We start from the raw sequence: 15,518 nt of genomic DNA, 5'->3' as shown, positions 1-15,518 counted from the left end.
ACAGCAAGGGGTCGGTGCAAAAAACGGCCGACGACGCAAGGACGCAAATGGCAACCAACAATCGCTAGATGAAAAGATTATTTCTTTTACATACATTTGCGGGCCGTTGTTTAAGAGCGCCAGTTTTTACTGGGGAGAGTTTCCCTATCAATTTGTTGGATGGAAACGTTTGGAATGCAGCCCTCTCGTGGAGGAATTCGTTTGCAAGATTTCTTTGGCATCGGATGGGAGTTTATTAGAATCTGGCTGATTAACTGGATAGTTTTTTGTTTTTGTTTTTTTTTTTAAATAATTTAATTGGTGTTGAAGGCAATATTGTGAGGTAAGGATCGTGAGGTAATTGTGCAATTGTAATTGTAATTGTAATTGTACCTTAATTGTGATTGTGCAAACAATTTCAATTGTTAAATTCTTCGATTGATGTTCATATGTTGCATCAATGATTTTAGTTATTTAAATAATATCTTCATTTTATCATTTCTTCAAGTTTATTCATTCCATCACTAGGTTGTGTTTAGTGTCCAAAGGCAAGAATGCAATTCTACATCCCGGAACGTCATCAAATCGTTCCAAACAACACGCTCGTTATGTGTTCAAATCTGGCATCATTCTACTGCTCGTCAAGCACAGAGTCAAATTACGATGATTTTGTGTTTGCTCTTCAATAATGTTTGGTTGACTCCAAACTTCCAATTGCAATGTATGGGACTCAATGAGCGATAATTGTCACCATTCCTGGTAGATCACCTAGTACAGCTGTATGTTTCCTGATATTGCAAAATTATTTGTATAATAAGTGTACAAACCCACAAATTATTTGTAAAACAATTACTAAAGCGTTTATAATGGACAATAATTCTCGCGGGGTACTATATTTTGAGTAGTTTTACATTTAACGTTTATTGTGAGACTACAGGAGATTCAAAGTCTTACAGAATACCAATACTGTCTATTGCCATCCCAGCACGCATTCCTCGAAGGATCTTACTGGTTGGCTTAGCGGCAAATATAAGCAACTACAAGTTATTAGTTCAACTCTACATTAGAAGAATTCTATTCAATAGAAGATATGACCATTGAAGTAGACGTGAACGAAGGTAACTTAACCATCATCATCTACGTCGTATTAAACGACTGCTCAAAGTTAACCTGTTGTTTGCTAACCGTACCCACAATGAACGTCCACGATTAGCAAGACTGTCCTCAGTATCATGTAACTTTTTACGCATCAAACAACGTTACCCTTTTCACTCGCCACAGAAATAGCATCGTTTTACATAATTCGAAGTACGATACGCTTAATCCTTACTGCCCGATAGCTAAGAGCCTAATCTGGGGGATCGTCTGTTACAAAATGTACAACTTCTACCTATACAACCTCGTTGCGTCGTAATCACAGTCTCGTCTGGTCATGTTATTTAATCGGAATTACATGCATTCGATGAAAATGATATCAAGGTTTCATCGCACACTATACCTAATTTATCCTACACCTATAGTAATGGTGGTAGTAGTAGTAGTAGTAGTAAAGCTAACTGGAACACTAAGCAAAACATGCCCAGCACCAACCTTGACATTCGAGCTGGCCTGGCATGCCGTAGGATGAACTTATTTTGTAGCATTTTAGTGCAAAGGTCCTTTATTACGGATCGGGCTAATAGAAGCGTAAACTATATGCACACACAAACGAAACAAAATAACAAACACCCATTCCCACTGACGACTCAACGTGAGCCGCTGTCCCTCGGCGGGGAATGAAGCCTTACAAATAAGCAAGCGTTTTTCTACTCTCCAAATGTCCAAAACTGTTGCTCAACTGGGTGCTAAAAACCCCTGCGTTATGCAAAGCATTAGTCAGCTGAAGGTGCAAAATCTTCCACAGCTTGCATAAAGGAGCTGCTGATCCGTAGCTTGCCCGTGCAAGATCATACGATCTTTATGATTTGCAAATTCGCCTTCCCGTCTTAATCCTTTATGACGCCCGTGTTGCCCGTTCGCTCTTTCCTGCAACACACGGTGCTCAGCCAAACGTGACCTAAACACGCACCCCACAGCGTACGCGTGACGTCACGACCTTTTGCGTTTTCGCGGGGAAATAAGATTAACGTTCGCTGCCGACGCCCGTTGACCGTTGCATCGTAATTTCGTATACCGTTCTGCGCGTGTACCCCTGCTTACGTCCAGGCTGTTGCGTATCGCACCATCGTACGCGAACGGACGGCATCGGGGAAAGGGACGCAAGGAGCATGAATTAGCTGACACTATTTGTCCCTCCCCCGTAATGCAGGCGCAACCACCTGGCAGCTCGTCGGTGGCAGTAGCTCGAGCCTAATTCAGTTAATGGCAATCGGGCAAGCGTCGATCGATTTTCCCGCTGCAAAAGCCCGCACGGGGATGGTCCGGGAAACCTTTTCGGTGTTTTCAGTGTACGGTCCGCCACACGGGCGGTGAAAAGGTATAAAACTGTCCACCAGCCGACCGTTCGATCGCACTTCTGGTTGTTCTTTCAAACCATACAATACCCGAAACTAGCTGAGAACTTTGTAGTTCAAGCAATTGAAAAAACGCAAGAAAACAGCGCTCCGTAGAACGACCCCGGAGAATAGACACGCAATTTTGTTCGACCAATCTCGAAGCGAGTGAATTGAGCAGGGAGTGAGCAACCGTGTGTGAGAATACTCGTGATACATTTCGAAAGTTTTTATCTGATTGTTTGCTCTGTGTTTGCGAAGACACAAACTAACGCGCAGTGATGGTTGTCGCAGTGAAAGTGTTCAAAAAATCGGCCCCGAATGGCAAACTGACCGTCTATCTCGGCAAGCGTGACTTCATCGACCACACCGACTACTGTGACCCGATCGATGGCGTTATCGTGCTGGACGAGGAGTACCTGCGAGGCCGCAAGGTCTTCGGCCAGGTTGGTTTACTGGAAGATCTCGATCCTCGATGACTGCAGTTCAGGAAGTCTTTAAGAACTTGTTAAGTGAACAGATATGATTCTCTCGAGTGTCTACTTACTAGATGAGTGAATATGTGTGCAATTTGGAATGAACTCTCAAATGCCTGGAGCAGAAGTAGAGTATCGATAACTTGGAATTACAATAAATCTTCGTTAATTAGCCAATACTCATGTTGCCATGTTATGAATTTATCAGATCTTTGAAAGGTTCGAGGATATTATGAAGATAATAGTGCAGACGGCCAATACACAGGACCTATTATCGTTCTATTGCTGAACCACAATGTTACAGCGTTTGATGAATATCATCCGATTAGTTTCAATACAATCCAATTAGTGAGGTGACGTACTAGAAGGACACACAACTGATGTCATAATGTAGTTGAAATGAATGCTAATATCAAGGGTATTAAAGGTTTTTAATGAACTCCAACTCATTGGAAAACTCTTTCGAAGAACTTTGATGTCTCAGAATAGCCTAATTCTTATCTTTTACTAACATAGTTGCAAGTTCTCAGCATGTAACTGTTCTCCAACCCACTTCAATGTTCCATTTCTCTCTCTCTCCCCGCAGCTCATCACCACCTACCGCTATGGCCGGGAAGAGGATGAGGTGATGGGCGTGAAGTTCTCCAAGGAGATGGTGCTGACCAAGGAACAGATCTACCCGATGGAGAACGCCAACATGGAGATGACGCCGATGCAGGAGCGGCTGGTAAAGAAGCTGGGCGCGAACGCGTTCCCGTTCACCTTCCACTTCCCGAGCATGGCGCCGAGCTCGGTGACGCTGCAGGCCGGTGAGGACGACACGGGCAAACCGCTCGGCGTCGAGTACGCGATCAAGGCGCACGTCGGCGAGGACGAGAGCGACAAGGGCCACAAGCGCAGCGCCGTCACGCTGACGATCAAGAAGCTCCAGTACGCGCCGGTGTCCCGCGGTCGTCGTCTTCCTTCGTCGCTCGTCAGCAAGGGCTTCACCTTCTCGCAGGGCAAGATCAACCTGGAGGTAACGCTCGATCGGGAGATCTACTACCACGGCGAGAAGATTGCGGCCAACATCGTCGTGACGAACAACTCGCGCAAGACTGTCAAGAGCATCAAGTGCTTCGTTGTGCAGCACTGTGAGGTTAGTAGTGATGGAGCATTCCTGGGAGGGGGCACCTAGATGTGATGATCGGGTTAATTTAACTCCCAATCATTCCCTCCTGCATTCTAGGTCACGATGGTGAATGCACAGTTCAGCAAGCACATCGCCTCGCTGGAGACGCGCGAGGGTTGCCCGATCACGCCCGGGGCGAGCTTCACGAAATCGTTCTTCCTGGTCCCGCTCGCCTCCAGCAACAAGGACCGCCGGGGCATTGCGCTCGACGGCCACCTGAAGGAGGATGACGTCAACCTGGCCTCGTCCACGCTGATCAGCGAGGGCAAGTGTCCGTCGGATGCGATGGGTATTGTCATCTCGTACTCGCTGCGCGTCAAGCTCAACTGTGGCACGCTCGGCGGTGAACTCCAGACGGACGTACCGTTCAAGCTGATGAACCCAGCACCTGGTAAGTGTCGTAAGGGAGCGATCTTCGCACTTCAGCGAATAGATGGTGCTAATGCATATTTTTTTCCTATTTCTTTATTATCAGGATCTGTCGAGCGAGAGCGCGTGAACGCCCTGAAGAAGATGAAGTCGATAGAGCGCCACCGTTACGAGAACTCGCACTACGCCGACGATGACGACAACATCGTGTTCGAAGACTTTGCCCGCCTGCGGATGAACGAGCCGGAGTAAGCCTGTCCCGCCTGATGCGGCATTCACCTGCAACCATCCTTCACCCCAAGGGCGAACGGCTTTAATCCGGAGAGAAGACAGCAAATGCCATGTCTTCTGTTCCATTTCCTCCACCGAGCACCCGAGCAGGCAGCAAACGCAAACATGAAGAAAACACACACGCCCCAAAAATCCTCCCAATGCTTTTCCGCGCCAAGTATGCTTTCTTTCATGCCCTTTTAATGCTCCCAGGAGCGGTACGAGCGTGCGTGTGATGGCTGAGCGGGGACGAACGAGTGTCCCTCGGGGGGACCCTTCGTCTAGGCTAGCGGCTAGAGTGGTGGTCACCTGAGAGACGCTCATCAGCCTTTCCCAGCCGTAACCACACGTAACAATGCCCAATGTGATAACACTGATGATGCTATTTAAATTATTAATCGCAAAAACAACACGGCGCCGCTAAGCAACGAACGAGCGCGCGATAAGGAAACAGCAAGAAGAAGAAGCAGTAGAGAAAAAAACCTATCTAGTGAAGGAACAACCTACCCTATAAGTGCTCCCCCAAAAACTATAACGATATATGAAGTAACGAGAGAAAAACGACATGAAAATGAGGAGTGTTAATGGTAGCCTCCGCCAAAAAACAAACAAACGACTAACGAAGCCAAAACCCCCTTCCTAAAATCACAACAAGCAAACTAACGATTATGAAATGGTCAACACCAAATAGACAACAAATTTGATTCATCGATTAATTCCCTGCCGGAGAAACTGTGCCGAGAAGTTCCCGAGAAGAAAACCAGAACATCAACGACTGCGCAGTCAAGAGGAAGGGCAACGCGAACCAGCAACTCCCTTGGGAATGCAGAATCCCCAACTGGGGGTGCGATGGTTACAATCCTCCCTCGAAGAACACGCACATGAGTAACGTGCAGCAATTAATCGATCAATCGAAGAGCAACTTAAATCGAAAAATGTTTAAAAACGAACAAAAAAAATATCATACACAAGAACCAAGCCCAAAAACCCAAGCAAACACCAGAAGTGAACGAAATCGACGATAATCTAGTGCAGCTCCGGTTCGTACGTGGACGCTTTTCCCCGGTTTGGCTATGGTGAAAACCGGCCACATCCGAACCGCTGGCGACAGCAGCCTTAGAGTGTAAGACGTTTTATGTTTCTGTTTTGTTTTTCGTGGTGAGACAGCAATTGGAGCAGGCAATTTAAGGGAAACGAGCAGACAATTTAGGCATATGGAAGCTAGAAGCAACAAGCGCAGAGGGGAAAAAACAGACAAGAAGATTAAAACAAAACCACACGAGCAATGAATGCAATGAATGCGGTTGGGAAGTGAAGAGCTAAGGAAAACGGTGCGGAGAAGTGGACATGAAGATGTCCTTTTCCCGGTACCGTTTTCACTTCCGATTCATTCACCCCAACTCGTTCAGCGCTCCTTACTGCGAGTCAATTATTGTTTCAGATTGTGTTCGATTGGTTGACATAAGCTTGTTCATGCAAAATGGGGGTTTTTCTTATCTAAAGAAACCATGCTATATTATTACCTGCAAATGCAATAGGAACAGAGCAGAAGGGAAACTTTATAATCAATAAAATTAAACCAAATTAATTGGAAAATAGAGAAAAAAAACCCACAATTTCAAACCAATGCAACGACCTATTGGTACATAAACAAACCCAAAGGTCACGCAACACATAGAGTCAGTTTTGAGTTTTGCGATGTACAGTGGACTGTTAGTAGCTGTGTTTATTTTGTATAAATCTAATTTGGCTATGTTATTATTGTAATTGGAGAAAAAATGCTGAGCAACCAAAAAAAAAAACTAACTTACAAACAAACCAGCAACTATTGAATTTGTTTTTATTTGTTCCAATTTGTACTGTTTTTTCAGGTTTCTTTTTTTGCGTTTGGTCGGGAGGCTTTCGGCCAACGGTCCACAGGTAGTAGAGGGGGAAAGAAATAACTGGTTGATGGAAGAAAAGAAAAAAAAGCAACCCTTACCCTAACTCTTTGTAAAGATATGTATACGAATGCACCGGTATTTGCTCAATTAGAATGTATTCCCTTTTTGCTGGAAGATAGGGGAAGGATTTGGATGGACCGTTTTCTGTTTCTAGAGACCAATATACTGCAACGAGCGTGATATTCAAGGATGTGATAATGCATTTAACGCAACGAGTTGATGTGTGTACTATCGGGATTTGAAATTTTAAATTTTGAAACAGTTTACATTGTTATTTGACTATCATAATAAAGGAAAATTCTTAGAAGCAGGAATCATATTTCAACAGATATTGTGCTAAAAACACATTTTCAGGTTTATTTTTCTCCTGTTTGCAAAAGGCCAGAAACCAAATCAGAAGAGAATAATGCAAAATAACTCCAAATTTTGTTTTGTATTTTAAAACAATGTGTCAACAGTACAAGTTTACAAAGTTATTACATTAAAAAAGCCCAAACTGTACATAAAAGCATTAATTATTGTCAAAAGTAAGCCATCAGTGTATGAAGAAGCATGAACAAATACAGCCAAATGAAAAGGCAATGTATAAAAACACAAAAAAATAGAATAAAACATAACAAAAAATTATATAAAACAGTAACCACTGTTAAACAGTTAGAAACCAACAGTAAAACTGTTGCTTATTGCAAAATATAAATAACTTTCGAATAGGAATTGTCACAATATTGCACAAAAAGTAAAAATATCAAAACTGCACCAACAAAAACAACTACGAATACGAAAACAACAAGAATAATAGAGAACATCATTTGCTAACCAAATAATCATAATTTCAGATATTCAAAGATCATAGAACAATTTGTCAAAACAAGATAGAAATGGAAATAATAGATAAAAGCTATCGTAAAAGTATAGTTTTCTGCTTGAGCGAACTCTAAATTATTTCCTCAAATGAGTAAAATTGCTAAAATCAACAGTAAAATGAAAACGAAAAGCGTAAAAGCATGAGATGATTTTAACATTTAAAAAGAAAAAATGGAATTGCAACAACACTAAAAGAAAAACTCATGTTATTACACCACCTCCAAGAAAAGGAGTTAACTTAAAGTATCTAAAAGAAAACACTCAATGTATAAAAAAACGCATGCATGAACACATGACAGTACATTGCGAACGAATCGATGTCACATTTAAAATACACTTCAAGCAGTTTAAGAACTTTACTTACCCTCACCCTCTTCTGCACACACACCCAACTGCACCGATGGTCAACGGTGTAGCTCTTTAAACTTGCAACGGTCGTTGCTTGCTCGAGGAGGGCACCGACCTCGACCTCGACCTCGGCAGCCGGACGGGGTTGGATTGATCTGACCGAAACGCTGCAGTGACCACTTTCACTTCACACACTTTTAAAAGCGTTCCACTAACACAGCCAGATAACCAACTGCCAGGACACTCTGCACAGGCACACATGCACAGACGCAACCACTCACGTGCTTGCTTACGGCGGGGCGGGAAAAGGATACTCAGTGTCCGTTAAGCTGCAGGGCCCAACGGTCCAGTCTGAGCCTGAGTGTGTGTGTGGGGTTAGTAAAGCTCCCGGAAGTCATCAATCGAATCAACCACGTGTTGCAGACGACGACGACAGTAGCAACGCAAACCGTCTTCCGCTGGAGGTTATTGTGCTGACTTGAGTAAATCTCGTACCAGACTGGTCCCGCACATTCCATCGGCGAACGGGGCTACCGGTTTGGTTCACCGACTGACTGCCGTTATGCAAGCATGGGGTGATTTAAAGTGCGTGTGTTTTTTTTTTCCTTCAACACTAACGCTGACATTCACTTGGCTGGCACGCAGACACGCATGTACGGACTGGCAAGAGGTCCTTTTAAAACTACCATCCCAAAAACCTGGACGCACTCACGCATTCGCTGTGCGGCTTCCGATTATGGGTTGGAAGGGGAAGGCAGTGAGGGAGCAAGTGAGAAAGACAAACCCAGAAACGGGTTCGCGGGAAAATCCTTTTAAATTTTAAAAGTCCCACATTCGCTCCGTTGGATGTTTGAGGCTTATGTACTGCGTCCTTCCTAGATGGGACGGGCGTTGAGACGAGGTGGCTCCGTGGTAGTATAAGAAAACGCCGCTCCTCTAAAAGAAGCTGAGGAGTAAAAAGGAGGTCCCCTTTACAGCGCTCGCTGCCCCGTTATTTTAAAAAAAATGCACCAAACCCTACCCTTTACCATCCTTTACCCTTTGTTCGAAAGCAACTCGAGCTCGAAGCAGTCTGTACTAAAACACGAAGCACGAAGAAACGCTCGGCGAACGTCTTCGGGCGGGTGTCTTCGTCTTCCAAGGAAAGGTCCTTCCATCGCTTGCGCTTGTGCTAAAAGTGCTTTAGCTCCGCCTCTTTTCCTTTGCCGTGGCCGCGGCCCTGTGTGCTGGGGCAGCGAGGCTGCGCGCGTTTAGACAGAGGGAGGGAGGGGTGATTTTTCTTCGAAGATTTCCGAAGTTTTTCCAAACACGCTTCGCGCGGTGTGCGCGCGTGTTTTTTTTCTCTCTCTCTTCTGCCTTTCCTCCGGTGGCTGCGCGAACTTCTTTTGCGCGAAAGAAAAGAAAGGCTTCCTTGGATGGAAGAAAGGATGGTTCGTTTTTTCTACTGTGTGTGTGTGTGTTTATATGGCAAACACATATTATTTAATGTTGTTTTCCTTCTCTTTCGTACGCACATCACACACAGGCTGCGTTGTAATAGCGAGCGTGAGTTTTTCCTCCTTTCTTGAGACAAGGGGACCTTTGCGTAGATACGGTTGTACTATCGCGACGCGCGTTTGCGTGTGCGTATTGGGTGCGGTACATCCAATCGCGGCGCATTTTATTTTGTTGCGCGAAAGGCGTTGAGGAAAAAAAGCACACACACACGCAGAAGCTCCATCCAAGAAGATCCTTATGCGTCTTTTGCGTGCGAGCGTATGCGTGTTGAGTATGTAAAGGCGCGGGAAGAAAATGAAGGATATGAGTACGTTTTGGGGATGATATTTCTTGAGCAAAGCGTGGAAAAAGTCCGTTACAAGGATTTTTTTTCGTGTGTCAAGGAAGAAGTAGCATAACCACAATTTTTTTTTAAATTATTTAATTAAATTAAATATTTTATTTAATATTTTTAAAAGCATTCATAATTAGAATACAACATTTACTTAACAACGAATTCGCGTGAATTCTTTTTCTTACTTTCTTCCACACGCGCCTTTTCCCCCTTTAACGTTTTTATTGGGGGCGTACATAACCCCAACCATACCCGTTTCGAAAAGGATATAAGAAAACTCCCCATTTTTGTCATGTGCGCACCACCTCCACCACAGCCAAGCGCCCTCCACACAACGCAGCAAGACGTCTTGGGCTCAATTTTTCGGGCCCAATTTTTGCGACTGCCTTGCCTTCCAAGCACAAGCGCACCGTCTCTATCGCGCACCCGCGCAAACGCCTACGGCCGGAAGGGCATGCGAAAGGGTTCGCCTTTTTTGCGCCCAAGAAGGGGGGAGGGGAGACTTCTTGCCGCCCGTTTTTAAACGCACGAACGCGCGAAAACTTCATGTACTCTTTCGGTATACAGAGCGCCGACCACGCTCCGTGTGCATGTGTGTGTGTGGCTGTGTGCGTTGGTTTTCTAAGACGGGCCAAACGGATTTTCCAGCATCGCTGGCCGGCCACGAACGGTGGGCCCGCTTTTGGCAGGTTTTATTTATGCAAAGATTTCAACCGTTAGCGGACGTGTGCGAGTTTGGGCGCATTTTTCGGCGAAGTTTCTTGGTGTTGGTGTGTTAGGACCGAGCGTTTGGCACGAGGACACCCTATCTGGGTGTTGTGTTTGCAGGTAAATACGAAAACAACCGTTAACAATTATTTAACTGGACATATTTTTTTCCATACCTCAGCAAATCTAAATACAAAAAAAAAAAACAGAAAAATAACCGTTTTTCGGCGCACTTTGTGTCCGCGTGTTTTTTCTTCTCCTTTTTACATCCACAAGCAGGATGGGCTGTCCACACTGGAAAACGGTTAAACTGAAAGTTGTGTCGCTAGAAGCGGGCAGTGCCGAGTAAGTGCTAGAACCAAATTGCTACCCAGTGGTGCCCTCCTCAAATCCGGTTTTCCCTGTGTGGTCAACCCTTTCTATTTTTTCCCTCTGCGATTTGCGCGTAAACGCAAACACAACAACATGCGTGCAGTCGGACCTGGCTGCTCGAAAGCAACAGCCGTCCACCGGCAGTCCCCGAGCAGCAGCAGCTGCTGCTGCAGCGTATCGGTCAGCTGAAGCTGGACCACCACCACCCGAATGGACCGGCTCGGAACGGTCGGCTCGGGATGCCCGTTCGATCGGTCATCCTTTAGTCGCGCGCTGCTGACCGTCCGGGAAGGATGCTTTGCGAAGCTCGTTGCCACACGTGCTCCGAGTGGCACAGTGTGTAAGTGTAAGTGTGGTGGGAAGGATTGGAACATATACTACGTGCGCGTTAAGGTGCCATAAATGGTGCCGTTTATCCGTTCCGTATCGTTGTCGTGTCGTGTCGTTCGCTGTGTCGCTGTAAAATCATTCAGTGTTTTGATGGTGGCATAATGGTAGCAAAAGAGGGATCCCTTATCGATACAATGCAGCAAATTGTGCGTAGAAGTACGCTAAACTTTCGGTGTTTGTCGTAGCTTAAGCAACACAGTAACTTTTAGACAGTAGGATACCGTTTCACAGTGTAATGCAATATATTATAGTAGCACCAGTAGCGTATTCCATCCCGGAACGGAACAAACACAGCAAAACAAACATGTTTCATTCGTATTATTATACAAAAAAAACACCATTTTAGTTACGCCATTTTACTTACCCCGTCAGACGGCTGTCCTTGCTGGTGGAGCTCCTCTGCTCGCCTCGCGAACGATGGTCCCTGGCGTGGGGGAAAACAGAAGCAGCGGCTAAATGTTCCTTCTTAGAATGCGTAACGTGCTTGAGGTAATGAGGTAACAGGGCGTGCAAGCAAGCAAGCAAGCAAGTGTTGGAAGTCAGTATTGTACTTAGCTTCACAGTGTTTCGCCAAACTTTGTGCAATAAGCCCTAACAATATATTCCTAACCATACAATGTAGTGAGTGTGTTTACTCTGGTTTACTCTGGTGTGCAAGTATCTATTAAGCTCATTACTATGACGACATTAAATGCGCATAGTTTATACTATAATGACACAAACCATAACAATTCCAAAGAGGAATCTATTATTTTTTTTCGGCATGCAGCACATAATGAGTACTATAATAGTAACAGTAACTACAATTATACAGTATATTAGGGTGCAAATTCTGCAATATCAACGATGACTATCTAAATATGACACTAATTAGTGTAAACTATCTTGGCAATGTTAAGCAATCGCATACCTATATGTAACTACTTATTGTATAAATATTTTAACAGCAAATAAAGTAAGATCACACATCGAGTCCCACAGAAAAACCAATGCTTTTATGATTCAGTTCAACATTACCAAACGATGAAAAATCATTCGATATGATCAAATTATATTTGCAATTCAATTTGTATTCAAAACATTGCTGGCTATGCACGACACAAATGTTTGACTTGCGAAATATTTTCTGTCGATTTAGTAGATTTCATATTTTGAAACATAATAGTTTCAAATAATTTGCCTAAAGCTTGTTTTTGAGCTAATGATTAGTTTTATCTTTATTACTTTGAGATCTCCTTTTCCAGTAGCCTTATTTTCTCAATTCCTTCACTACTTTTGTAACCTTATCTTTTTTTTCCTTTTTTTCTTTTTCTCAATTTTTCTTCTTTTATTGACTTTTCTGTTTAGCTTTATTTTTTCTCCTTTTTTCATCTTCTTCTGCAATTGAGTTTTAGTCCTTAGCATTTATAGTTATAGCTCAAATTAGTCCTATTAGTGTTGAAATCAGTATTTTCGATCATGTTTGAATTATTATTGTATTTATTATGATTTTAGTTGATTTCATCGATATACATTTTTTCTTTTAGCGTATTTGTTTTATTTCTACAAAATTTTACCAACTTTTCTCTAGATCAATTTGAATCATTGTTATATTGTTCATAAGTTCTATCAATTGTTTATATTGACTAGATATTACTTTTTCTATTCTAAGATCGTTTTTGAGTAGCTCTATTATTAGCTTTTTGATTGAAAATATTAATTTTATTTGCCCTCACAATAAAGAGTATTGATTGAATAAACTTGTTTCGTTGTTAAACTAAAAATTAACTTGTTACTATTTAAGCTCGTCTTAAATTATTCTGAAACTTAGCAACATTGCAGCACAAAACTTGTTTCTCATCGTAACAAATCAGTAACGACTTTTCACCCGGAATGAAATCACTACACCCAACCGACACACCAAACATCGCAACCGAAAGCGATTTGCGCAAACACCGCACAAAGCAAACAGTAATCTGTTCTCCCATAAATTCCGCACGAATTACGTTCTTTCACTTTTCGCTCATTAAACTCGTCCCATTTTTTTCCCTACTCCGCAACCGTTTACGGCAGTCATGCAAATGCACGCATGACCATCTCGGACGGATCTCGAATTCCGTCACGTTCTCATCGGATTCGGCAATTGCATGTGAACGCAATGACATCGGACGCTCGCTTCGTTAATCCTTCTTACCTAACAAAAAAAAAAAAAAAAAAGAAAGCCCCCGAAGCCAATTGTTGCCAGTATGCAAAGCAGAGCTGACACTCGCGCACCCTTCACTAGCTTCTTCGTGAACCCCTTTTGCACGAGTCCTTTTGAGCAAAGTCTACCTGTTGATACGGGAAAAAGGGTTCCCCGTCTGCTCGATGTGTCCGATGCCCCTGGTCCTTTCGCCTGTTGTTATCCTTTTGAGTGTGAGCGAACGCACTGTTCTGGTCATCCGCAGTGATGCGCCAAGAGGGTCCTTGCATCGGTATGTGCGGTGTATGCGGTGAAGGGTCCAGTGCCAGGACCGGTCAAACCGGTTTCGATTCGTACCGACCATCGGATTGCTGTCCAGGGCACAAATGTTCACACACACACACACGCTAACCCGCATTCGGTGGGCCGCGGCCCGGGTTGACCCGTATCGGGATTTGGCTGGAGGGCCCGGGCAGAGACAGGATTCGCTTTTCCCTGGGAAGTAAAGTCGTGAGGCGGCCGGGGCCGGGGAATGATTGGCGAATCCATGAGGGTTTTATCTTAATATATCATCTTCTAACCGTTGCCCCGTTACTTGGCAAACGAACCAAGTGACCCTTTGGTGATGAGAAAATTTTCGTGACCGTGGGTTCGCTTGTTCTGGTGGGAAATAAACCGGTTTGGACATTGTCCTGGGCGGGTGTCAAGTTGGGCGCTACTGTTTGGAGAGAGAGAAAAAAAAACGTCCCAAACTTGAGCTCGATTGTAGTAAAGGCAAAGTCTGGTCCCGTTAAGCTAGTATTGTTGTCTTCAATTGTGAGAAACTTTCCAGCATTGCTGCAAATTCCTAGCACTTATGCTTGAATGAAAAATGTGTATATGTGATAAATGTTATAGTTATTTCTTTACATTCTTTCTTTCTTTTATTCTCCTTTCTTTTTCTATATTTTCTTCGTGTTGCTATTCAATTATGCCTTCGAATTTCTATTTTCTTTTGCTTGTTTATTGTCTCATTTGATCCGCTTGCGTTGTCGTTTTTGGTTCTTTTTCAACATAAATTTGTTTCATTTTGTTTTCATTAAATTACTATTGTTGTTATTAGTCTATCAGCCCTTAATTATTTTGACTTATTCCTTTTTTACATACATTATGTATGTAAAAAAATCCTTTTTTACATACATTATTGTTACTTATCATCTTTCATAGTTTATTGTTAGATTTTTTTCTCCTTTAAATAAACATACAGAAAACATTAATACTTTTTCAGTTCAACATTTATTTTAAACAAAAATCAAAATGTAAGATTTGTTAAATAACTTGTTTGTTGAAATTAAGAAATAAGTCCCATACAATAACTACATTCGACCAAAAAATATGAAAAACGCTTGCAATTAAAGATTGCTCTTGATAATCAAATCAAAACAAATGTTTATTCTGTCTTAGCTTTAGCCTTAGGATCCGTCCCAAACCGGCCGCACTGTCCTCCCCTTTGCGTTCCGACGGACGATCTATAATCCCTTGCTCTATTCAAAGCGTCACAAACGCAACCGGGCTCGCGTAAATTTGCTCGTCAGTGTTTTTCCCTTTTACAACCCTTTCCTGCCCAGCTCGGTACCGAAAATTCGTTGATGACCTTTCAAGTTTCGGGCCACCAAATTTTACCCGCCTCTCGTTTCCCTTGTCCCCCTTTCAGCCCAGTCCGAGACGGGATGGTCGAATGGAACTGTCCCGTACGGCGCTGCGCAAAGGATGAGGAAGGCCCCCGGGCGGACGGGTACTCGTCTGTCCAAACCGGTCTTCTGGGTGGCGCGGAAAATGCAACCCAAAAAAATCGGCTGGGGTGGAAAACTGGACTGGCTACTTTTCGACCACTTGGGACATCTTGGATTTGGGTGTTTGTGTTTTTTTCTGTGTGTGTGTATGTGTTATTTCTTCCCTTTTGTGTGTACATCAGCTATGGACGAAGACAGAGGTATCACTGGGCTATCCCTTTTACCGCGAGCTGTCCGAGCTGAGCCGCTGCCGTGGGAAACGGTGTGATTTGGCCGGCTCACGGAAACGAGTTATTTGTGCAGCTCATTTGCATACATGCTGCATACATGCGGGACGGTGGCAATGCTGGTCCGGCGATCGGGCGATTCGGA

The 15,518-nt window shown here is 43.6% G+C and overlaps 1 protein-coding gene across 1 annotated transcript; it reads left to right on the top strand.

The window, feature by feature from the left end:
• The first annotated feature begins 2,471 nt into the window (after positions 1–2,471).
• LOC120948592 (arrestin homolog) lies at positions 2,472–6,578 on the top strand. The gene is made up of 4 exons (XM_040365112.2): positions 2,472–2,917; positions 3,534–4,085; positions 4,176–4,509; positions 4,594–6,578. Exons 1-4 carry the CDS (start codon positions 2,753–2,755, stop codon positions 4,737–4,739), a joined length of 1,197 nt encoding a protein of 398 aa, XP_040221046.2. The 5' UTR covers positions 2,472–2,752; the 3' UTR covers positions 4,740–6,578.
• The last annotated feature ends 8,940 nt before the right edge of the window (positions 6,579–15,518 follow it).

This window comes from Anopheles coluzzii, chromosome 2 (genome assembly GCF_943734685.1).
Source record: "Anopheles coluzzii chromosome 2, AcolN3, whole genome shotgun sequence".
NCBI classification, from domain to species: Eukaryota; Metazoa; Arthropoda; class Insecta; order Diptera; family Culicidae; genus Anopheles; species Anopheles coluzzii.
The sequence above is the reverse complement of the archived record's forward strand: the minus strand, read 5'-3'. Positions and strand labels throughout refer to the sequence as shown.